Source organism: Somniosus microcephalus, chromosome 20 (genome assembly GCF_052327205.1).
Source record: "Somniosus microcephalus isolate GS21.2 chromosome 20, FLI_Smic_1.0, whole genome shotgun sequence".
Taxonomy (NCBI): Eukaryota; Metazoa; Chordata; class Chondrichthyes; order Squaliformes; family Somniosidae; genus Somniosus; species Somniosus microcephalus.
In genome coordinates, this window is record NC_141006.1 from 41,580,480 (window position 1) to 41,605,657 (window position 25,178).

Consider the following 25,178-nt stretch of genomic DNA (forward strand, 5'->3'; position numbering starts at 1 on the left):
TGGGTGACTTTAATTTACATATTGATTGGACTACCCAAACTAGTAAAAATTCTGAGGAGGAGGAATTCCTGGAATGTTTTCGGGACGGTTATCTGGACCAATATGTCGAGGAGCCGACTCGAGATCAGGCCATTTTAGACTGGGTATTGTGCAATGAGAAGGGACTTATCAGCAATCTTCTTGTACGAGGCCCCTTGGGTCAGAGCGATCATAATATGATCGAGCTCTCAGTCGAGATGGAGAGTGAGGAAATTGAATCAGAGACTAAGGTCCAGAACTTAAATAAAGGGAATTACGAGGGTATGAGACGGGAATTGGGTAAGATTGATTGGGTGGTGTTTCTGGGGGGATTGACAGTGGATAGACAATGGCAAGCATTCAAAGATAGAATGGAAGAATTCCAGAACATGTTTATACCGGTTTGGCACAAAAATAAACCTAAAAAGGTGACTCAACCGTGGATAACGAGGGAAATTAGGGACAGCATAAAATCAAAAAAAAGGGCATATCAACTGGCAAAAAAAAGCACCAGACCGGAAGATTGGGGGCAGTACAAGATACAGCAAAAGAGGACAAAGGGATTAATCAGGTAGGGGAAAATAGAATACGAAAGTAAACTTGCAGCAAACATAAAGACAGACTGCAAAAGCTTTTATCGGTATATCAGGAGGAAAAGACTGGTAAAATCCCAAGTCGGTCCCTTGCAGTCCGATTCGGGAGAATATATAATGGAGAATAAGGAAATGGCAGACCAATTAAACTCATACTTTGGTTCTGTATTCACAAAGGAGGACACAAATAACCTCCCAGGAATATCGGCAAACATAGGGACTAATGAGAGGGAGGAGCTGACAGAAATTAGTATCTCTAGGGATATGGTGCTGGGTAAGTTGAGGGGACTGAAGGCCGACAAATCCCCGGGGCCTGATAAACTACATCCTAGGGTACTTAAGGAGGTGGCCCTGGAGATAGCAGATGCTCTAAGGATCATCTTCCGGAACTCCATTGACTCGGGAACAGTACCCGTGGATTGGAGGGTAGCTAATGTTACCCCAATATTTAAAAAGGGGGGTAGAGAGAAAGCAGGGAATTATAGACCAGTAAGCCTTACATCGGTTGTGGGCAGAATGCTAGAGTCCATTATTAAGGATAAAATAGCGGAGCGCTTGACAAATGGGGAAAGGATCGGACAGAGTCAACATGGATTTACAAAGGGTAAATCGTGTTTGACTAATCTGCTGGAATTTTTTGAGGAAGTAACTGGTAAAATAGATGGGGGAGAGCCAGTGGATGTGGTGTACCTTGACTTCCAGAAAGCCTTCGATAAGGTTCCACACAAAAGATTATCATGCAAAATTAAGGCTCATGGGATTGGGGGCAAAGTATTAACGTGGATAGAGAACTGGCTGGCGGATAGAAAACAGAGAGTTGGAATAAACGGCTCGTTTTCGGAGTGGCAGGCAGTGACCAGCGGGGTGCCGCAAGGATCTGTCCTGGGACCCCAGCTGTTCACAATATATATAAATGATCTGGATCAGGGAATTGGATGCAATATTTCCAAATTCGCTGACGACACTAAACTAGGAGGAGGGGTGGGCTCTGATGAGGATGTCAGGAGGCTACAGTGCGATTTGGACAGGTTGGGGGAATGGGCGGATACGTGGCAGATGCACTATAATGTGGATAAATGCGAGGTTATCCACTTTGGGGGTAAAAACAGGAGGGTAGATTATTATCTAAACGGCAATAGATTGGGAGATGGGGAAGTGCAGAGGGACCTGGGTGTTCTTGTGCACCAGTCACTGAAGGAGAGCATGCAGGTGCAACAGGCGATTAAGAAGGCAAATGGTATGTTGGCCTTCATATCAAGGGGGTTCGAGTATAGGAATAGGGATACCTTACTACAGCTGTACAAGGTGCTGGTGAGACCGCATCTGGAGTATTGTGTACAGTTTTGGTCGCCCCATCTGCGGAAGGATGTTCTTGCCATGGAAAGAGTGCAACGGCGATTCACCAGGCTGATACCTGGAATGGCGGGAATGACCTACGAAGAGAGATTAAATAGTTTGGGCTTGTACTCACTGGAGTTTAGAAGATTGAGAGGGGATCTCATCGAAACATATAAAATTATGGCAGGCCTGGACAGGCTGAATTCAGAGAGAATGTTTCCAATGGCCGGGGAGCACAGAACCAGGGGCCACAGTCTAAAAATAGCGGGCAAATCATTTAAAACAGAGATGAGGAAGAATTTCTTCACTCAAAGAGTGGTGAGCCTGTGGAATTCCCTGCCACAGAGGGCTGCGAAGGCTAATTCAATAAATATTTTCAAGAGAGAATTGGATATATTTCTGAAGGCTAAGGGGATTAAGGGTTACGGAGAAAAGGCGGGGACGGGGTACTGAACTGGTAAGATCAGCTATGATCTCAGACGAAGATCAGCCATGATCTCATTGAATGGCGGAGCAGGCTCGAAGGGCCGAATGGCCTACTCCTGTTCCTATCTCTATGTTTCTATGTTTCTATAGCGGCATGGCACCTTTGTACATTTTCTATAAAACCACTTAATGTTCACTGAGGTTTAGCCTTGTTTACATAATTTTCTATAGTAAGAACAGACTGGATATGACCATGGAACCATAGAAGTACCATAGAATGTTGCAGCACAGAAGGAGGATAGTTGGCCTATCATGTCCATTTAGCTCTTTTCTAGAGCAATCCAAAGGAAAGACGAGTCATGGACAGAGGACAGATTAGAAATGACTAGAAGACAAACTATGGATGACTTGAAAACAAACTAGTGACAACAGGAATACAGACTGGGGATGACAAGAAATGAAAATAGGGATAACCATTTCATCACCGTCAGCTGTGGCTCAGTTGGTAGCACTCTTGCCTCTGAGTCAGAAGGTCGTGGGTTCAAGTTCTACTCCAAAGACTTGAGCATGAAAACCTAGGCTGACAATCCAGTGCAGTGATGAGGGAGCGCTGCACTGTCGGAGGTGCCGTCTTTCAGATGAGACGTTAAACCGAGGCCCCGTCTGCTCTCTCAGGTGGATGTAAAAGATCCCATGGCACTATTTCGAAGAAGAGCAGGGGAGTTATCCCCGCTGTCCTAGCCAATATTTATCCCTCAATCAACATCACTAAAACAGATTATCTGGTCATTACCACATTGCTGTTTGTGGGAGCTTGCTGTGCGCAAATTGGCTGCCGTGTTTCTCACATTACAACAGTGACTACACTCCAAAAAAAGTAATTAATTGGCTGTAAAGCGCATTGGGACGTCCGATGGTCATGAAAGGCGCTATATAAATGCAAGTCTTTCTTTTTTTCTTTTATCATCATCATCAGCCCCAGAAAGTGACTGATTTCTTCCAATATGGCTTTAATATAGTTAAGTTGAAAATAATCTGCTTAATAACTAGTCAGGAGATCGCAATTAATAATTGAACTCTTGAAAAAGAGGTATGATTTTATCCTGATTAGATTTGAAATTCTGTAACAACGCTTGAGTTCTTTTGTGAAACTAGTCATTACTGAAATCTTCCTCTTGATCTTATCCCCAGGTGCGCTGTGTGTACCTCACCTCACCTCTCACTTCCTGTACTTGTAGATATTTCTGATATTTCACGCTGCCCGCAGGGTGTCCAGCTCACAGCGATGCTGCCTTTGATTATCCAGCTATTAAAAAGATGGAAAATTGTGGGAGCGCATCTGTGATTTCTTGATATGCGGGGCGGATAAGTGATGCTCCCTGCTGGCAGCACACAACTTCAAAAATTACCCAAATTGTTTCATTTCGTGAATTATATTTTTGGAACAGTTGTGCTCATTAACTTGAGATATATCAGCACTAGGGAATTAAACATTTGGGCCTGGATATTCGAATGTGCCACGCACAATTTAGCGGCAGATTTGTACTGTGGACCCAGACTCACCTAGGACTGGTTTGGTCTAGGACTGGCCAAGCTGATTTCACACTAGACTCTTAATTCTGGCGGAGGGAGAATACTTGCCTTACAACAATTTGGAATGGATTCAAGCCTATTTCACTGAAATGAATTGATAATACTTTCACCAAGTTGTGCTTGTGTGCACAGTCCAGGGTGGATCTTGACTTTATGCAATAGTGCCAACCGGGTGATAGCGAGTCGGCAGCTCTCCCAATTTTTATTTCCATTGAAGTCAACACAGCGAGTTGTTGTGATCTGGAATGCACTGCCTGAAAGGGTGGTGGAAGCAGATGCAATAGTAACGTTCAAAAGGGAATTGGTTATGTTTTTGAAAAGGAAAAAAATTGCCAGGCTATGGGGAAAGAGCACGGGAGTGGGACTAATTGGATCGCGCTTTCAAAGAGCCGGCACAGGCACAGTGGGCCGAATAGATTCGATGGAGGTTCAAGGCTGGGATGGTGGGGGGAGATTTTTCTTAGTGGAAAGGGGAAGGGGAAATCAGCAGACGTGGCTGAATAGATGGTCTCTAGCCTGATGACATAGATTTCCATGGGCTCCTCACACCTATTGTTAGAGGTGAAGAAGGAGTGTAGAGTGGAAATGGGTTAAGAAGCTGGTTGGTAGTAGTCAAAAGGAGTATAGGTTATCTTTGCTCTCCAGAACGATCCTCAAGTTCAGATCACAAGGGGGCCCTATTGTTGAACCGCGGTTTACACTAGCTTGTGGATAGATATTGGGCAGTACAGGCACTGCCCAAACGCCAGATTCAATGTTTGCCTTTTTCTCTTAGAAAGTTCAAACCAGTGTTGTCAGACCTGGGATGCCCCTAATCCTACCCAATGCTGTTAGACCCATGCTCTCACCTTGCCCTCACTGCTAGCAGACACCAAGAATCCACCAATAAGCCAAATCCAATAGTCCCCCTCCACAGTTCTATCAAATTCAAGGCTATGCTCCCAGTGAAGCCAGGCCAAAAGAGGCACCCAAGCAACAAAACCTGAGCAATCTCACTGCAGTACTGCCAAACTCCCGGAACCACACTTGTTCTGCTAAAGCCCAGGGCCATCCTTCAGTGCTATCAAAACCCATGGCCCTTCCCTGTTGTGTCTATACCTTTCTACCTAGACACAATTAGGACTCAAAACCCAGAGATTCAAACATAAGGTTACTTTATTCAAAAAGAAGGTTCTGGAGAGTACAGAACAAAGAGAACAAAAAACCCAACCAAGAGAACAAACCCAACCATTTATCTGCTGTGACAGCGCCACCGCAGGTGGGAGGAGAACACATAATACATAACATATTCCTCCCCTCTTATATGAAATGTCCACATTATTCCTCAACAGGTAAGTTACTTTCAATGCACTCAACTAACCAAGGGTAGAGGTAGACTGCCTCAAACCATGACTTTACCCTGGGGTTTATTCTGCCCCAGTCTTGTGGGTAAGTCACTAAGCCTACAGGTCCAAGCGTCTTGGAGGCCGCCGCTCTCTGACAGGATACCGGCGGTTATCGCTGGCTTCCACAGCAGTAGGCATTGACAAAGGCCTGGATGGAGAAGGTGCCTGTGTCAGTCGAAAGTCAGGAGTTTGCACAGGTGGAACAGTCTCTTTGAGTTCCTGTGTTGGAGAAGAGCACTGTGGCAAAGGATGCTGGTTTGCGGTATCATCCGGAACAGTTCAGGCCAACCAGCCGTTGGAGCCTCTGTGGCTGTCTCTGCTCCTAGCAACAGTTGATCAGTGTGTCTTTTCCAGACGACGTCCTCAGCAGTCTCAACCATGTAAGACACAGGGCCCGTCTGCGCGATCACCGTAGCAGGAACCCATTTCGGTCCAGTGTTGTAGTTTCGAGCTAGGATGTGCTCTCCAGGATGAAACCGTCTCTCCTTGGCTCTTTTCTCTCTCCTTTCAACTTGAGCTTGTTGTTGACGTTGGACAACCTGCTCTGCCCTTGGAGGTTTGAGTAAGTCAAAACTTGTCCACAACTGCCTCTTCATCATGAGCGAAGCGGGGGAAGTTTTGGTTGTGGCATGCGGCTAATTCCTGTAGGACAACAGGAAGCTGTTCAGACGTTGGTGGATTGAGCCCTGACCTTGCGATGCCTTCAAGGCGTGCTTCAAAGTTTGCACGAACCTTTCTGCCAGGCCATTAGTAGAGGGAAGATAGGGCGCAGACCTGATGTGTTGGACACCATTCACTTGCAGGAAGGTTGCAAACTCCTGTGATACAAATTGTGGACCGTTGTCACTTACGAGTTGTTCCGGTGAGCCATAATGGCTGAACATCTCACCAAGTTTCTCAATTGTTTTCTCTGCTGTGGTAGACCTCATCACAGCGACCTCCGGCCACTTGCTATGAGCGTCCACAACCACCATAAACATCTTCCCTTCAAAAGGACCGGCGAAGTCCACATGTACTCGCTGCCACACTTCTGCAGGCCAATCCCAGGGGTGTACGGTTGCCAGCTGTGGAACATTCCGGACCCTTTGACATGGGGAACATGTTTTGGCTTTCTCCTCAATATTCCCATCGAGACCTGGCCACCAGAAGTAGCTTCTTGCCATTTCCTTCATCCGAACCATCCCACTGTGGCCTGTATGAAGTTGTTGCAGTACAGGTTCCCTCAGAGGTGGCGGAATGACGACACGGCACCCCCAGAGAAGACAACCTGCCTGGACGGAGAGCTCATTTCTTTTTGAAACGTAAGGTTTCAAACTAGGAGAATCTCCTATAGCTCTCCCTCGAATGACATCGCCCATTACCTCAGACAGGACTGGATCGTTGCGGGTGTACCTTCGCACCTGAACTGCCGTGACAGGTGCTCCCTCCACTTGTCTAAAGTAGAAGATGTCTATCTGACGAGGCTCTGGGGAAGTAACAGGCAAGGGCAGCCTCGAGAGACCGTCTGCATTGCCGTGCAAGTCTGATTTGCGATATTTTATGTCATATGTGTGTCCTGACAACAGTAAAGCCCACCTTTGCATCCTGCTTACAGCAAGAGACGGAATTCCGGTGTGGGGCCCGAAAATTGAAGTCAATGGACGGTGGTCCGTCAGGAGTGTGAACCTTCTCCCAAACAGATACTGATGAAATTTTCGAATTCCAAAAACAATTCCCAAGGCCTCGCGCTCAATCTTTGCATAGTTACTCTCGGCCTTGTTCAAGGTGCATGATGCGAAGGCGATAGGTTTCTCTTCACCGGAAGGCATGATGTGGGATATGACTGCTCCCACACCATATGGTGATGCATCACATGCTAGCTGCACGGGTAGCTTTGGGTCGAAGTGTGTCAGGACCTCCGACTTCAGCAATGCTTTCTTTGCTTGGACGAAAGCTTCGTTGCACAGTTCAGTCCATTTCCATGTTTTGCCTTGACATAGCAACTGATGTAGCGGCTTCAGCAATGTTGCTAAGTCTGGAATAAACTTCCCATAGTAGTTAAGTAGCCCCAGGAATGAACGTAACTGGCTCACATTCTGGGGTGCTGGGGCCTCCACGATCGCCTTGACCTTTGACGGCGCTTTATGCAGGCCAGTAGCGTCAATCACATGCCCCAGGTACTCAACTGAAGACTGAAAGAATTCACATTTGTCCTTACGAACTCTGAGTCCGTACTCTTTCAGTTGCTGTAGTGTCGCATCCAAGTTCAGAAGATGATCCTCCTCATTTGTCCCAGTGAAAAGAATGCCGTCCAGGTAGCACTGGGCTCCTGGCAGTCCACTCAAAATCTGATCCATTGCCCTTTGGAATAGAGCAGGAGCCGATGTAATTCCAAATGGAAGGCGGCAGTACCTGTATAGCCCCTTGTGTGTCACAATTGTCAGCAACGCCTTTGATTTGTCATCGACATGCATTTGTAGGTAAGCCTGGCATAAGTCTATTTTGCTGAACTTTTGCCCTCCGGCCAGGCCCGTAAAAAGATCATCAATGAGGGGAAGAGGGTACTGTTCCGCAGACAGCACCAGGTTAATAGTCACTTTAAAATCCCCGCAGATTCGAATGGATCCATCCTTTTTCAGGACAGGAACAATGGGTGTGGCCCATTTGCTCATGCTCACAGGCTCCAGGGCTCCATTCTCGACTAAGGCCTCCAAGTTAGCCTCAACTTTTGGCCTAATTGCATAGGGTACAGGTCAGGCATTGTAAAACTTCGGCTTGCTGTCAGGTTTAATGTTTAGTCTCACGCTGATCTTTTTCATGCTCCCAAGTTCACCATTGAAGAGTTCTGCATGTTTGTTTAAAACTGCAGTCAGACCTGACTCCCCTTTTGACATCATGCGGACTGCAGGCCAGTCCAGCATGATTTTCTCTAGCCACGCACGTCCCAGTAGAGATGGGTAATTTCCCTTTACCACATATAGTGGCAATTTCGCAGTCTGTCCGTTCAATTGAACTGTCACCTCAATGGCGCCTCTCATGGCCACAGGTTCGCACAGTTTAACACAATGTTTGTTGGCTGAAGGGTAAGATGCTTTAGCATTTTGTTGTAGACAGTATCTGAAACAAGGGACACAGCCGCGCCTGTGTCCACCTCCATCCGCACTGATTGTCCCTCCACCAGTGGTGACACCCAGTAGCCATTTGGACCACCTGCAACCGTCAGTATGTGCACCTCTTCCTCCTCAGAGATGTCGCTCCCCTCTGTTTTGCTTGTTCCATCATACAGCACTGAATGAACACTCTTTTTCTTCTCTTGTCCAAATACAGACATTTTGCTTTCATGCTTCCCAGCTCTGTCTGTTCTTTTTTTACCTCTACAGGCACGTTCAATGTGACCCTTTTTGCCACAATTTCAGCATTCCAGCTCCGTACACCAGCAGTCATTAGCGTGATGGCCCGCTTTCCCACAACGGTAACATGTGCCGTTCCGCGTACCTTTAGGCTCAGACGACACCTTGTGAACTCTCCCTGTTGAACTAAACTGGTGAGCCTCCTTTTCTGCCATCTCCATGGAGACACTAACTTCAATGGCCTTTTCAAGAGTAAGGTGGTCCTCAGTAAGGAGGCACTTCTGTGCGGCTGCACTTTGCAGACCACACACAAGTCTGTCTCTAATGGTGTCATTCAGCACCTCCTTGAACTCGCAGTGTTCTGACAACCTTTTTAAAGCAGCAACAAACATAGTCACTGTTTCCCCCTCCTTTTGATTCCGTTTGTGAAATCTAAATCTCTCAGCAATAACCAGAGGTTTCGGTGAAAAATGTGCTCCAAGAATTTCCACTAGTTGTTTATATGTTTTAGTTCCTGGCTTAACTGGGTGTACAAGGCTTCGCAGTAAATTGAATGTCTTTGCTCCCAGTATACTCAAAAACGTAGGCACGACCTTATCGTTTGCCACCGCATTTGCCAAAACAAAATAGTCAAAACGTTCCGTATAAGTGCTCCATTGCTCCACATTTTCATCAAAATCACCGATGTTTCCGAATATAGTAGCCATCTCACGTTTCAAATTTTAATTTCTGTTTACTCACTGCACCCATCTCTGTTCCGAGTGTTTTGTAGTCGAAAACAAGAAAGTTCCCACAACGCAGATTCATCCGATCCTCGTTGCCACTTTGTTGTGTCTATACCTTTCTACCTAGACACAATTAGGACCCAATACCCAGAGATTCAAACATGAGGTTACTTTATTCAAAAAGAAGGTTCTGGAGAGTACAGAACAAGGAGAACAAAAAACCCAACCAAGAGAACAAACCCAACCATTTATCTGCTGTGACAGCACCACCGCAGGTGGGAGGAGAACACATAATACATAACATTCCCCAGTGCTATTCATGAACAATGCCATGGGAGATACAGCATCAATAATGTGATGTCATATATCTTCAGGTTATCGCAATCAACCGCATCACCCTCTCACCCCAACCCGTGTCACACCTACACATTCAGTGCGCCCACTGTATAACAATAAGAAATTATCATTATTTAAAAGTAATTGTTCAGCACATGCCATATATAATAGTTAATATCTGGCAATTATTTTAGGACTGTAAATCAATCCTGGTGTTGTGCAAATATTCATTATCTGCTTGATGGCACCATCTTATGGTTAAAAAACATAGAATAATAATCATGGGGATTTCAACTGCCCCGATATTAATTGGACAGAAGAGGTAGGTAAAGGGGATAAGGGAATGGAGTTCCTACAATGTGTACAGGACTCTTTTCTAACCCAATATGTAAAAAGCCCAACAAGGGAGGATTCGCTATTGGATCTAGTAATGGGGAATGAACCAGAGCAGATAAGAGAAGTAAAAGTAGGGGAACATCTAGGCAATAGTGACCATAATATAATACGCTTTAAGATGATAATTGAGAAGGACATAAGTATGATGAAAACCAGGTTAATAGATTGGAGAAAAGTTGATTTTGAGGGGCTGAAAATGGAACTTGCGGGGGGAAATGGGCTACAATATTAGCAAACAACAATGTAGAACAGCAATGGGAAACATTTAAAATGGTGTTTGAAGGATTGGGATTTGAACCAGTTGAATGTTGCAGTCGAGCAACACAGCAGGACAACCTAGTTTCAGTCGAGACTAGTTTAAAAACACAATGGACTGAACTACAAAAGTGATTAAGCATGTGGAGATATGAGAAGCTGCAATAACAAGGTTAGCCATGTCCAATCACGAGTCACTGATCGGCCGAAGCCACAATGAAGTAAGAAAGGACCCTGCTGTCCAGATAACTGGACAAACTTAGATAAAAGACAGAACTAAAAGAAGGGGCTTAGCTAACGATGTAAAGTTATAATTAGGTTGTTTTTGAAGGAATATAATTGGGGAGGGGGGCGGCTGTTGCCACGAAGCCAGACTGGCCAAGGAATAAGTAATGTAATCAAGGCTATCGATGTGCTCCAGTCTTGTACTGTATATAAGCTTGTGAATTTTGTTGATCGGGGAGAAGGTGCTCGCACAGACCGCGGGGTCTGAGACGCTTCTCCCAGAGCTCTGTTTTCAATAAACTGCACCTTTTACTTTACCACAGATTAGATGTGAATTTATTTTCACCCAACAAATTGGCACTGCGAGCAGGGTACTGCGGAGCTGGAAGACCACCTGCACCAGTGAGCGGGGCGAGTAGTCAGATCTTTGACCATCCTGAAATTGGATCACTCGGAAGGGCGGTGTGACGGCGACGCAGTATCAAAAGAATCTGGTATCCGTGACGGGTGAGAGATGCAGTTTAAATAGTGGTTAAGTTGATTGAAACCTGATGTGTTATTTCGGAATGTAAATGTCTCGAGGACCCATACTGAGCCGGAATTAAGAGGGCAACTGGGCCCCACGTGAAGGCCAGAGTTAGTTGGGAATCCAAGACAGACTAAAAGTGTCTGTGCTGTGTTGCGTTGCGGGATCTGTTGTATTGCATTACGTGACGTATTGTATTAATGTATTAACGGCTGCAAGTGAAATAATCACCTCTGACAGTGAGATAGTTACAAGTCAGGACTGCCATCACTAGTGGTGGACGATAGGTAGACCTCTGAGAATGAGTTATTAGGGGGGACCGGGACACGGTAAACTAGTAACAAGAATTAATACATTATGGCGGAAGGCGGAGGCCCAGACTGGGGTCCGCCAGGATCGATGAGTCGGCTCTATGCTGACGACCAAAAGGGTTTGATCGATAAAATGAAGAAAGATGGGTGGGATCCACGAGAAAAACCAATAACACAATGGGAGTGGTGGGAAAAGCAGAAACAAAAGAAAACTAAGAAAGCAGGAGTAATTTTACTACATCAGTTAGTAATGTTAACAAAAAGGGTTAAGACACAAACCAGTAAGATAGAAGAACAAGAAATGAGAATAGCAGAATTAGAAACTTTAGTAGAAAGGATGGAATTGACAGACAAGGGAAAAAGAGACGAATGGGATAAAGAAAACCCCTCGCCGTATGCCTCGGCTCCACCTGGTGACGAAAGTGATATTCCGGTAGTGCCGATGGCACCCGTAATACGACACCCAGTGCCAGCTCAAAATCGATATCGGGCTTTCTCACCTCTTGAAAAACAAGCCATTCTTAAAGATTTAGGAACCCTTAAACCCCATAGTCAAAACTCAGAGTTCTGGAGGAATTTAGAGGAAATGTGGGAAATCCATGATTTACACCCTCGAGACATCCACCAGTTAGTTAGGGCGAAATGCCCAGCCGACAAATGGAGAAATGTAAACCCCACTGCAGGCATGCAAGATGGAGCATGGGCGGATGCAGTACCTGCGAGTGCCGCACTGGCGGCACAGCGGGCAGCATACGGGCCCTTTAAGATCGCAGTAGAAACGGCACTTGGGGCCCCTACTATAAACTGGGGAAAAATCCAATCAATAAAGCAAAGAAAGGGGGCCAACCGTGTGAAATGTTAGTTGACACAGGAGCATCAGTATCCTTGACTGATTTGCCCCTTCCGACAACCAAGGAGTATATATATATAGTAGGATTAGGGGGTATAAAAATTAAGGCTTATAAAAGTGAAGTACAAGTTTTAGAGATAACAGGAAAACTCCTCCCGCCCAATTTTATGTGTGTCCAAATAATGAAGGTACCATATTAGGAATAGACTTGATAAAAGAATTTAATATATTGGTGGACTCCGCGCAAAATAAAATTGTTTGGTCCAAAGGAGATGGGTCCAAGGTCAGTATAGATAAACCATGCACCAATTTGGCTAGGGTAGGGAGTGCAGCATCTTTGAGCAGGGATTGGGAACTAGAACGAAAACCATACGGGACCATATGCAAAATTATGAAAGGGGTTTGGGCTAAGACAAAACAGGACACCGGACGGGTAAAAACGGAGCCAATCACGGTTCCAGGTCTGGAACACAAGCCCCATAAGCAATACCCTATTAAACCAGAAGCACGGGAAGTGGTACAAGAAATAGTGCGTGATCTGGAAGAAAGGGGCATAATTAGGATTACCAAAAGCACGATCAACTCGCCCGTATGGCCAGTCACCAAACCGGATAAATCATTCCGACTGACTATTGATTATACGGAATTAAACAAGGTAACGCCCAAATTGCACCCAATAGTGGCCAGCCCATCCACAATCTTAAATGCCTTGAACTCAGAGCACAAGATTTTTACAGTTTTGGACATAGCTAATGGATTCTGGTCTTTACCTTTAGACCAGGAATCCCAGAATAAGTTTGCCTTTACGGTCGGGGAAAGACAGTATACATGGACTAGGCTGCCTCAGGGGTTCCATAACAGCCCGGCGGTATTCCACCGGGTAATGAGTTCACTGTTAGAAACAGTGAACCTCAACCCGTACCGCAGCACTGTATTGCAATACGTGGATGACCTGTTAATCGCCTCGGAAGATGAGCATGGACATGCAGCTGCGTTAACTGAAGTCCTACAAGCCCTGGAAATAGGAGGGTTCAAGATAAACCCTAAGAAAGCTCAAATCGGGCAGAGCACAGTTATTTACCTGGGACAACAATTGTCACAGGGGACCAGAGCCATGCCAGGTGACCGACGGAAGGCCATACAAGAGATGCCCCGACCGGTCTCAGTACGAGGAGTCAGGAAGGTTTTAGGTCTCTTTAATTATAGTAGGAATTTTATAGCGAACTTTGCAGCTATAGCGGAACCCATCCAGAAATTGGTGAAAGGGGGGAGTCCCGGTAATACCCCAGTAGAGTGGGGACCAGAACAGGAGCAGGCATATGGGAGTTTAAAACAAGTGCTGATAGTGGCCCCTGGCCTCGGTCTGCCCGACATGAGGAAACCATTCCACATTCATTGTGAAAACGAAGGGGGGTTCTACGCCGCCGTGATAACCCAACAACATGAGGACAGGCGACGGCCGGTAGCATATTACTCCACTAAACAGTCATCCGTAGCCGCTGGATTATCACGATGTGTAGCAGCACTGGATTGCACAGCGTGGGCGGTAAAGGTTAGCGAGCCCACAGTAATGACCGGGGACATTATCCTCCATACCAGACACACGATAGTAGAAATGTTAAATAATAATAAGCTACGGTCAGTATCTAACATGCGAAGGGCACGTTGGGAGACGGTCCTAATACCTAAGGACGAATCAGTGGTAATTGTTAGGGATACGGGGGAGAATCCCGCGGAAGGGATCCTGGGATCAGGGGAACCCCACGTATGTGCAGAAGTAGATGAGGAAGTAGACGGAGACCCTTTGGAGGAAAATCCTCTGGAAGACCCACAGCTTACCCTGTACGTGGACGGCTCCAGAAAATATGTTGACGGGTCTCCCCGAACTGGGTGGGCAGTCGTAAATGAAAAATTAGAAACAGTATTGTCCGGCAGATTGGACGGGGCATTATCAGCCCAAGTGGCAGAATTAGTAGCACTCACTGAGGCCCTGACCCTGGCAGAAGGAAAAACAGTAAATATTTACACAGATAGTAGATATGCGTTTGGAGTGGTGCACGATTATATGATAGCTTGGGGAAGAAGGGGATTTGTCACTGCAGGAGGAGATCTTATCAGACATCAACAGCGAATAGGGGCCCTCTTGGAAGCTGCAAAAGCACCAAAGCAGGCAGCAGTAGTAAAAATTAAAGCCCATCAGAAGGTAGAAACCCGCCAACAAGAGGGCAATCGGGCCGCGGATTTGGCAGCGCAGCAGGCATTAGAACAGGAACTACCGGTAGCAAGTACACAGGTAGACCAGATAGACATCGGAAGGTTGCACCAGGATACCGCGCCGGGAGAAAGGCAGGAATGGTATCGGGTAGGAGGTAGAGCAGATGATCAGGGGGTTTGGCGAAAGAACGGGAAGGTAATAGCCCCCGCTTGTATTCGACAAACACTCTTGGAGTTACACCATGGCATAGATCATGCGGGCAGAGGGGCGATGACCCATCTGGTAGGACAAGAATGGTGGTGGCCAGGTGTAGGAAGGGATGTAGCAAAGTATTGTCAAAAGTGTCTGACATGCGTCCAGCATAACCCAGGACGGCCAGTAAAAATACGAATGGCCCACCAGCCGAGACCTAGAGGCCCTTGGGAAAAGATACAAATAGATTTCACCGGACCATTGCCAAGTTCCAGGGGGAAGAGATATTGCTTGGTAATTATAGACCAGTTTACTCGATGGGTCGAGGCCTTCCCTACTAGGGACTGCACAGCCACCACAGTGGCAAGAATAATGGCAGAAGAAATAATTCCCCGATGGGGAGTACCAATCCAAATCGATTCAGATCAGGGGACACATTTTACAGGGATAGTAATGAAAAAGATATGCGAATGGATGGGAATAAAGCAAAAATTCCATATTCCCTACCATCCCCAGAGTTCGGGAATGGTGGAACGAATGAACCGGACTTTGAAAACAGCCTTAGCCAAGGCGTTAGGGGAAAAGCAACAGCAATGGGTAAATGTATTACCAACCGTGTTAATGAAGTTAAGGGCGAGCCCAAACCGAACGACGGGTTTGTCCCCTTACGAATTAATGACGGGGAGAGCGATGCAACTCCCCCATGGAATAATAACAGGAGGAGAGGATATAGGCCCTCTGAGAGATAGAGTCCGTAGGTACGTCTTGGAACTAAGTAACCAGTTAAAGGAAATGAGACAGCAAACTAGGGATAGACAGGAGGAAAGAGATAAAGATTTGGAATTGACTGCACTTCCACATATCCCTCCAGCGGGAACTAAGGTAATGGTTAAAATTTTACCAGAAAAACCAGGCTTTGCCCCAAAATGGTCAGAACCGCATCAAGTCCTTATTAGTGGGGATACGTGCGCATGTATATAGATATAAAGGGGATGGGGCGGTGGAAACACTGGACTCAACTGAAGGTCTACAAGGACTAAAATACATATTTGTATATCTAACAGGTGACACCTGCAATCAATCTCAAAAACCCTTTGGAAAATTGTTAATGGCCCAGAAATTCCAGAACGGGGCTTGCAGCGCGTGCAAGCCCCGTATTTACACTTACCCCGCGCTACTGACGATCAGCTCCAGGGACGCCTGGACTTGGTGAATGAAAAAGAAGAATCCCGGGCAGCGTATGACGTCACGCCGCCCAGGAGTGCAGCCAGCGCGAAGCCAGGAGCGTGCAGTGTAAGTGAGACACGCCCCTTGAGGTCTCAGTTTCACTGGACACGCCCCCAATGTTTCTGTCAAGCTGCTAAGCATTACTCCATGCAAAGCAGCAGTTTAAATAGGTTTTTGGAAGTTTTTTGAAGATTTTGGTAACTTTTATAAACTTTTTTAAAAGTTTACATTATTTTGAGTAATCTGAAGTAGTTTTAAAGAGAATTAAAGCAATTTAAAGACTTTTAAAAGCCCTAAAAGAATTTTTTTAATTCCATTTATTTATTTAGCAATGTCGTCGTCATACGTGTCTTCACACTGTTCCCTTTGGGGAACTGTATGAAGTGGTGGAATGATTTATGGCCGTGATTAACGCTCATTCCGTGACCGTAACCATCTTTGAACCGGCCATTAGGGCGGTTAGTCCTATGGCGGGAGGGTTTTACGGGCTCCCACAAGCTATAGAAGGAGGGGGGGCCACCCACACCCACGGACGCAAATATCCCACTGGATGTCAACCCAGAATTTAGAGCCGGAGCTCCGACTCCACTTGCCGGGACTGTCTGGAGCGGGGTTCGAAACCCTACCCTGATCTGGCCCAGCGGCGGGGATCCTACCGCTATGACAAAGGCCCAATCCGATTAGCAACGTGAAATGGCAGCATAGGGCTCCAGTCACGGGGAGGGAAAAGGCGCAGGAAACGTATGGGTGTCACCTTTTGTGCGGAGTGGGCCTTTTGCGTAGCAGTAAGCATCCCCGCCGCTGGGCCAGAAGGAGTAGGGTTTTGAACCCCACTCCAGACAGTCCCGGCAAGTGGAGTCGGAGCTCCAACTTTAAATTCTGGGTGGACATCCAGCGGGATACTTGCGTCCGTGGGTGTTGGTGGCCCCCCCCCCTCAGATGGGTTGTGGGAGCCCGTAAAACCCTCCCGCCATAGGACTAACCACCCTAATGGCTGGTTCAAAGATGGTTACGGTCACGGAATGAGCGTTAATCATGGCCATAAATCCTTCCACCACTTCATACAGTTCCCCAAAGGGAACAGTGTGAGGATACGTACGATGATGACCTCTTGCGCAATGCACCTCCTTGGACCCTCAGTCGCAGATGCAAGGGGGCAAGTCGTGCAATTGTTAAAATTTTCATTTTATTGACATGTAAAATGTTGGCCCAGTAATTCCCTTCCAACTGCGCGAGTACGGTCGGGGTACTTACGCATCTGGCCGGATGAAATGCCGGTTTTCAGCATGCACAGTGCTTTTGTGGAAAACCGGCATTTCCTGTCCTCTGAACGAAGGGGTTCAGAGGCAGAACGCGTGCGACTGCACAGGCAGCGCGTGCGCAGTATAATTCGCCGCTTTCATTACTGCTTTCAGTGAGGTCAAGTCCTTACAACTTACACATGAAAAAAGCATGGGTGCAGTTGCTCCAGAGGCTGCGGAGGAAGATATTTCTTATTGTGGAGCTTCTGAAAGTATGTATGTCTGTATATATTCCTTTGCGTGTTATGTATATATTCCTTTACTTATGTGTATGAATGTATTATTTAATTATGACTTTCAGAGAAAGTAACTTATTGGAAAATCATAATTAAAAACATACATTCATACACATTAGTAAAGGAATATAAAACATACATACATATACGTAAAGGAATATATGTGGACATACATACATAACTCATTCTCACATTCCATTCACACAGCCACAATTGCTCCTTCTACCTACCATTCTGAAAACCCTTTTAAAAAAAAAAAAAAATTTTAACTTTAAAACTTACTTAAAATTTCTTAAAATAACTTCCCTCCCTTTCCCAAACAAAAATATTGCATTTCAGAAGCTCCACGATAAAATGTTTCTTCCTCCGCAGCCAATGAACCACTTTACACTTGCTTTTTTCAAGTGTAACTTCTGAGGACTTACCCTCACGGATTTCATGAATGAAATCTACGAAGTTCACTGCGCAAGCGCTGCCTGTGCAGTCGCACGCGCTCGAGGTCTGGAAATGCCGGCGTTCCCCGCATGCGCTGTTCATGCTGAACGCCGGCATTTCCAACGGCCAGATGCGTGAGTACCCCAAGCGCACTCACGCCTTTGGCCGCGAATTTCTGGCCCAATACGTCTTTAAAATGTATTTGACTATAGTATTGTTTGTGGAATATGTGTGGCGTTGACCGGAGTGACATGCCACCCAGCACGGGAAAAGCGAGAGTTACATGTTAATACGTTTTTGTATATGAGTTATGTGTATGTAAGGGACAAGGGAGAAAGTGCGTGTTGGGTATGTAGCCATATCCCAATCCACTCCAACGAGGGAATCCCTCTTAGACCAATACCATTGAACATAATTCAAATGGCAGAATGGTTAGTTAGTAGAAACAATACGAGCAGTAGTACTAATGGTAAGGACACCCAGAGCAGAAAACGGGAGGAACAAAGAGTACAGTTCAGGAGTGCAGGATATCCATTAAACATGTTTGAAGGATGGTACAAACCCGTGTATAATATAAGCGAAAAGCCACCGTACTTTATCCTCACAAACACAACTGGGGTAGGAAGACCCGTTGGGGCGATATGTTGGATAAGGAATGTAAGCAGAGGGGAAGAGGGGAATCTGGAAGCAGGAAACAGTCGTTGTAAACATAATTGGACAACCCTCGAACAAGGTTCACCCTTAGAAGTTTGGTGGTTTAACACAACTGGTTTAACTAACCTCACTAGTGGGGGGAAATGGAACGGAATCACAGGGAGTAACGGCGAGTCTGGCTTTTCCACATTCACAACGAATATGAACCTAACTGCCTATAACGGGACCTATTTTATTTGCGGACATAAGGCATACCCATGGCTTCCACGAAATTGGACTGGGTCCTGCTATTTGGGATATGTGGTGCCATACATCCATCACTTGCCCTCCCTAGCAGATCATCACCATTATCGCTCCAAAAGGGCAATTACAGAAACAGAGCGGTTCTTCGCTATTTTATTCCCCGGGTATGGGACGGCTAGGGCAATAAAGGAAATTCGACTCGTAGCATCGGTATTAGAGAAAGTAGCTAATGACACAGCTGAAGCCCTGTCTGAAATAAGTGCAGAAATGGTGGCTATGAGAACAATAGCTCTCCAGAATAGGATGGCCCTTGATTATCTCCTAGCTAAAGAAGGTGGCACATGCGCAATGATAGGCGCTGAGTGCTGCACCTACATACCAGATAGCTCAGAGAATATAACCAATTTGGCCGAGCATAATGTGGTAAACCACTGTTGTTGTTGTTGTTGTTGTTGTTGTTGTTACACACTGTTGTACCTATGCATGCCTCAACATGTCTCGGCTGGCTCCACCCACACAGGCCCAGGTATAAAGGTGATTGACCTGCAGCCCCCTGCCTTCTTGGAACCCAGTCAACCACGAGAGGCATGCTCTGTTCTTTGCTAGTAAAAGCCTTTAGTTACTCTCTTAACTCTCAGTCTTTTATGAGTAATTGATAGCGCATCAATTTTATTAGCAAAAACAAAATGTCGACATTTGCTGAACAGCAGGCTGCTGCACCAAACGCTGAACAGCAGGCTGCTGCACCAAACGCTGAGCAACAGGAGCTGCTGCGAGCCCTCAGACCAACATGCCTGGACCTAGACCCCCAAGAAGCGGGTTCGGGTACCAAATTCGCGCATTGGCTGCGTTGCTTCGAGGCCTACCTGCAAGCCTCAACTGTGACCCTGGACGAAAACAAGTTGGAAATCCTGGCCTCAAAGGTGAGCCACCAAGTTTATACAATAATCCAGGACGCGACGACCTACGCGGCGGCTATCGGTCTACTAAAAGGGCAATACGCACGCCCGGTAAATACGGTCTATGCCCGGCACCTCTTAAGATCCCGCAGACAGCAGCCCGGGGAATCGGTGGAGGCCTTCCTACGGGCACTACGGCTACTCGGCCGAGACTGCGAGTGCAAAGAAGCATCAGCCGCAGCACACACGGAGGGACTGATCCGAGATGCTTTCGTTGCGGGTCTAAGGTCCGACTACTCCCGGCAGAGACTGTTGGAAAAGGGAGAAATGGACCTGAGAAAGGCAGTGTCCCTCGCGCTCTCGCTCGACGCGGCCCACAGGAATATGGACGCCTTCTCCCCTAACCACTCCGCAACGTGGACGCCACAACCTTGGGTCATGGGACCGCCACCTTCAACTGCTGCTGCGATGTCCAAGGCACAGAAATGTTATTTTTGTGGCCAGGCAAAACACCCCAGAGCACGCTGCCCGGCGAGAAACGCTACCTGCTCCGGCTGCGGGAAGAAAGGACACTATGTCAGCGCCTGCAAAGGTAAAACCGCTAACGCCAGCAGCGCCGCGTGCGAACCGTGGGGGCAGCCATCTTGTCTGCCATCTTGGGCTCCCCCAGCCGCGTGGGGATCGGGACCATGGGCGCCGCCATTTTGTCCGCCATCTCGGACGTCTCCAACTTCAACCACGGGGGACCCGGACTCAACCACCGCCTCATCTGACGACCACATCGACTCACTCGACCATACGCTGGCCTCCGTGACGCTGGACCAATCTCTCCCTCATCAACTGTCCAGGTCCATGATGGACATTAAGGTAAACGGCCGCGCCACTACCTGCCTTTTTGACAGCGGGAGCACGGAAAGCTTTATCCACCCCGACACGGTGCGCAGTTACTCTCTCCCGGTCCTGCCGACGCGACATCGGATCTCTTTGGCTTCCAAAGCCCAGTCAGCGGACGTCGGTGGCTACTGTGTAGTGACCCTTTCAGTAAGGGGCACAGAACACAAAAATTTTAAACTCCTGGTCCTGCCCCATCTTTGCGCTGCCGTTCTACTGGGGTTGGATTTTCAGTGCAACCTTAAGAGTGTCACATTAGCGTACGACGGACCCCTCCCCCCACTCACAGTCTGCAGCCAGCAGCTTTTAAACCGCCCGCCGCGCACCATTTGCAGCCTCTCCACCCTTAAAGTCCCCCCCACTCCTTGTTCGCTAACCTCACCCGCGACTGTAAGCCCATCGCTACCAAAAGCAGGCGTTACAGTGCCGGGGATAGGAGCTTCATTAAATCCGAGGTAGCAAGACTCCTGAAGGAAGGGATTATTGAAAGTAGCACCAGCCCATGGCGAGCACAAGTGGTGGTAGTGAAGACTGGCGAAAAACAGCGCCTAGTTATTGACTACAGCCAGACGATCAATCGCTACACCCAGCTAGATGCATACCCACTCCCCCGCATATCTGACATGGTCAATCAGATAGCACAATACCGGGTGTTCTCGACGATTGATCTGAAGTCGGCATACCACCAGCTCCCCATCAGGGCTGAGGACCACCAGTACACAGCTTTTGAAGCTGACGGTCGTCTCTACCACTTCCTCAGAGTTCCCTTCGGCGTCATCAACGGGGTTTCAGTCTTCCAACGGGAGATGGACCGGATGGTCGACCAGAACGCGCTCCAGGCCACTTTCCCCTATCTAGACAACGTCACCATCTGCGGCCGCGACCAGCAGAACCATGATGTTAATCTAGAGAAATTCCTCCGTACGGCCCAGCGGCTGAACCTAACATACAACAAGGACAAATGTATGTTTCGTACCAAGCGCCTTGCCATTCTTGGCTGTGTAGTGGAGAACGGAGTCATCGGCCCCGACCCCGACAGGATGCGCCCCCTTATGGAGCTCCCCCTCCCCCACTGCCAAAAAGCACTGAAGAGATGCCTAGGGTTTTTCTCGTACTATGCTCAGTGGGTGCCCAACTATGCGGACAAAGCCAGACCCCTCATCAAGTCCACCTCCTTCCCCCTGACAGCAGAGGCCTGTGCAGCCTTCACTCTCATAAAAGGAGATATTGCGAAGGCCACAATGCACGCAGTGGATGAGTCCATCCCTTTCCAAGTGGAGAGCGACGCATCCGACTTTGCCCTAGCTGCAACCCTTAACCAGGCGGGGAGACCCGTGGCTTTTTTCTCAAGGACCCTCCAGGGCCCCGAGATTCGACACTCCTCTGTCGAAAAGGAGGCCCAGGCCATTGTGGAAGCTGTGCGACATTGGAGGCATTACCTGGCCGGAAAACGATTTACCCTGCTCACTGACCAGCGTTCAGTAGCTTTTATGTTTAATAATAAGCAGAGGGGCAAAATCAAGAACGACAAGATCTTGAGGTGGAGAATCGAACTCTCCACCTACAATTACGATATCTTGTACCGGCCCGGGAAACTCAATGAGCCCCCAGATGCCCTATCACGTGGTACATGCGCCAACGCGCAGGTCGATAGACTGAAGACCCTCCACAATGACCTCTGCCACCCGGGGGTCACCAGGTTTTTTCACTTCATCAAATCCCGTAACCTGCCCTACTCCATCGAGGAGGTCAGGACCATGACCAGGAACTGCCAAATCTGTGCCGAGTGCAAACCGCATTTTTATAGGCCAGACAGAGCAAGCCTGATCAAAGCCACGCGCCCCTTTGAACGGCTGAGCGTCGATTTTAAAGGGCCCCTCCCCTCCTCCGACCGCAATGTGTACTTCCTCAACATAATTGATGAGTACTCCCGTTTCCCGTTTGCCATCCCTTGCTCAGACATGACCAGTACCACGGTCATTAAATGTCTGAATGACCTCTTCGCCTTGTTCGGTTTCCCTAGCTATATTCATAGCGACAGGGGCTCATCCTTTATGAGCGACGAACTCCGGCAGTACCTGCTCTCGAGAGGTATCACTACAAGCAGGACCACCAGCTACAACCCCCGGGGGAATGGCCAGGTGGAAAGGGAGAATGCGACGGTCTGGAAGGCAGTCCTTTTAAACTTGAAATCTAAGGGCCTTCCGACCTCTCGCTGGCAGGAAGTCCTCCCTGCGGCGCTCCATTCCATTCGGTCACTGCTCTGTACAGCCACCAATGCTACCCCTCACGAGAGAATGTTCTCCTTCCCCAGGAAGTCCACATCGGGGATCTCGTTACCGACATGGCTGACTTCTCCAGGACCCGTCCTACTGCGGAAGCACGTGAGGTCCCATAAGACGGACCCCCTGGTCGAGAGGGTGAGCCTCCTCCATGCCAACCCTCAGTATGCTTACGTGGTGTACCCGGACGGGCGGGAGGACACAGTCTCCATACGAGACCTCGCACCTTCGGGTGCTCCCGAAACACCCCCCTCGCCATCCACCACTACCCACGCCTACCCCCAGTACGCTTACGTAGCGTACCCGGACGGGCGGGAGGACACACCCCCCACACGAGATCTCGCACCTTTGGGTGCCCCTGAAACACTACCATTGCCATCCACCACTACCCACAACCCAACCCCGCTAGACGGCATGCCGCAGCCCCAGGACCCGTCATTGACCACCCAACCACTCAATGAGACGCCAGACTCAACGTTGGATGCTGCACCATCACCGCCGCCACCACGACGATCAGGACGGCATACAAAGCCACCTGATAGACTTACTTACACGAACCTTTAGTACACTTCACCCCGCCGGACTCAATTTTAAACAAGGGGTGAATGTGGTAAACCACTGTTGTTGTTGTTGTTGTTACACACTGTTGTACCTATGCATGCCTCAACATGTCTCGGCTGGCTCCACCCACACAGGCCCAGGTATAAAGGTGATTGACCTGCAGCCCCCTGCCTTCTTGGAACCCAGTCAACCACGAGAGGCATGCTCTGTTCTTTGCTAATAAAAGCCTTTAGTTACTCTCTTAACTCTCAGTCTTTTATGAGTAATTGATAGCGCATCACATATACAAAAGGAGGTAAAGAAATTACACCAAACCTCAGGGGAAGGTTGGTTGGACTGGCTCTTCGGAGGATCATGGGGATCGTATTTGATACATGGATTTATAATTGTTGTTGTAGTGATGACAATATGTTGTGTTATGACAACGATTTTGAAAGTATGTTGTAAATTGGCCCTCGCTGGCATTCCAGTAGCATCTGGAGATGCGATAAAACCCTGGCTATCAACGACAGACGAACTGCAAGCAACAGGAGAAGACGACGAGGACAACGAGTCTCACATGTAAAGAGTCACATGATGAGCAACAAAGGACGAGCTCAGGACAATTGAGCCCAACCCTCAATACAGGGTGACTACCCGGTGGATGGCAAGAAACGGCATTGGAAGTTGGTATCCCAGGGCAAAATCTAAATTTGTACCGGGACCAATAGGAGGGATTGAAGGATTGGGATTTGAACCAGTTGAATGTTGCAGTCGAGCGACACAGCAGGACAACCTAGTTTCAGTCGAGACTAGTTTAAAAACACAATGGACTGAACTACAAAAGTGATTAAGCATGTGGAGATATGAGAAGCTGCAATAACAAGGTTAACCATGTCCAATCACGAGTCACTGATCAGCCGAAGCCACAATGAAGTAAGAAAGGACCCTGCTGTCCAGATAACTGGACAAACTTAGATAAAAGACAGAACTAAAAGAAGGGGCTTAGCTAAGATGTAAAGTTATAATTAGGTTGTTTTTGAAGGAATATAATTGGGGAGGGGGGCGGCTGTTGCCACAAAGCCAGACTGGCCAAGGAATAAGTAATGTAATCAAGGCTATCGATGTGCTCCAGTCTTGTACTGTATATAAGCTTGTGAATTTTGTTGATCGGGGAGAAGGTGCTCGCACAGACCGCGGGGTCTGAGACGCTTCTCCCAGAGCTCTGTTTTCAATAAACTGCACCTTTTACTTTACCACAGATTAGATGTGAATTTATTTTCACCCAACAGTGTTCAACAGAGTGCAGGAAAATATATTCCGCTGAAAGGAAGAACAAACTAAACAATAATGAGATTCCATGGATGAATAAAGCCATAAGTGAGCAATTGAGGGTAAGGAAAGAGGCATACATTAAGTACATAGGTAGCAGAGGAGTGCATGATAAGCGAGAATACAAAAAGATTAGGAGAGAAGTCAAAGAAACAATTAGGGAGGCAAAGAGGAACTATGAAATTAAATTATCAAGGAACATAAAACAAAATAGTAAAATATTTTTCAGGCACATCAATAAAAAAAGGAAGGTTGGGGTGGGATTAGGGCCATTAAGGAATAGACAGGATAATACCACAGTTAACGACAGAGAGATGGCAGAAATATTAAAACATTATTTCACTTCAGTATTTACCAGGGAGATAGGACAGGTGGACATGACATTGGATGATGAGATTAGTAATGAGATGAGTGCATTTAAAATA

General features: G+C 47.4%; 1 protein-coding gene across 1 annotated transcript; it reads left to right on the top strand.

Moving 5' to 3' along the window:
* Positions 1–18,537: 18,537 nt before the first annotated feature.
* Positions 18,538–24,677, top strand: LOC147103147 (endogenous retrovirus group PABLB member 1 Env polyprotein-like). The gene is made up of 2 exons (XM_085962486.1): positions 18,538–19,224; positions 23,724–24,677. The coding sequence occupies exons 1-2, from the start codon at positions 18,768–18,770 to the stop codon at positions 24,005–24,007; spliced, it is 741 nt and encodes a 246-aa protein (XP_085818612.1). The 5' UTR covers positions 18,538–18,767; the 3' UTR covers positions 24,008–24,677.
* Positions 24,678–25,178: the final 501 nt, after the last annotated feature.

What these genes read in the sequence shown, in the direction of transcription:
- LOC147103147 (XM_085962486.1), top strand. Translation starts at nt 18,768, where the DNA reads ATGAACCTAACTGCCTATAACGGGACCTATTTTATTTGCGGACATAAG. An exon ending in TATAACCAATTTGGCCGAGC is followed by an intron (nt 19,225 to 23,723) that starts ATAATGTGGTAA and finishes ATAGCGCATCAC; the next exon opens with ATATACAAAAGGAGGTAAAG.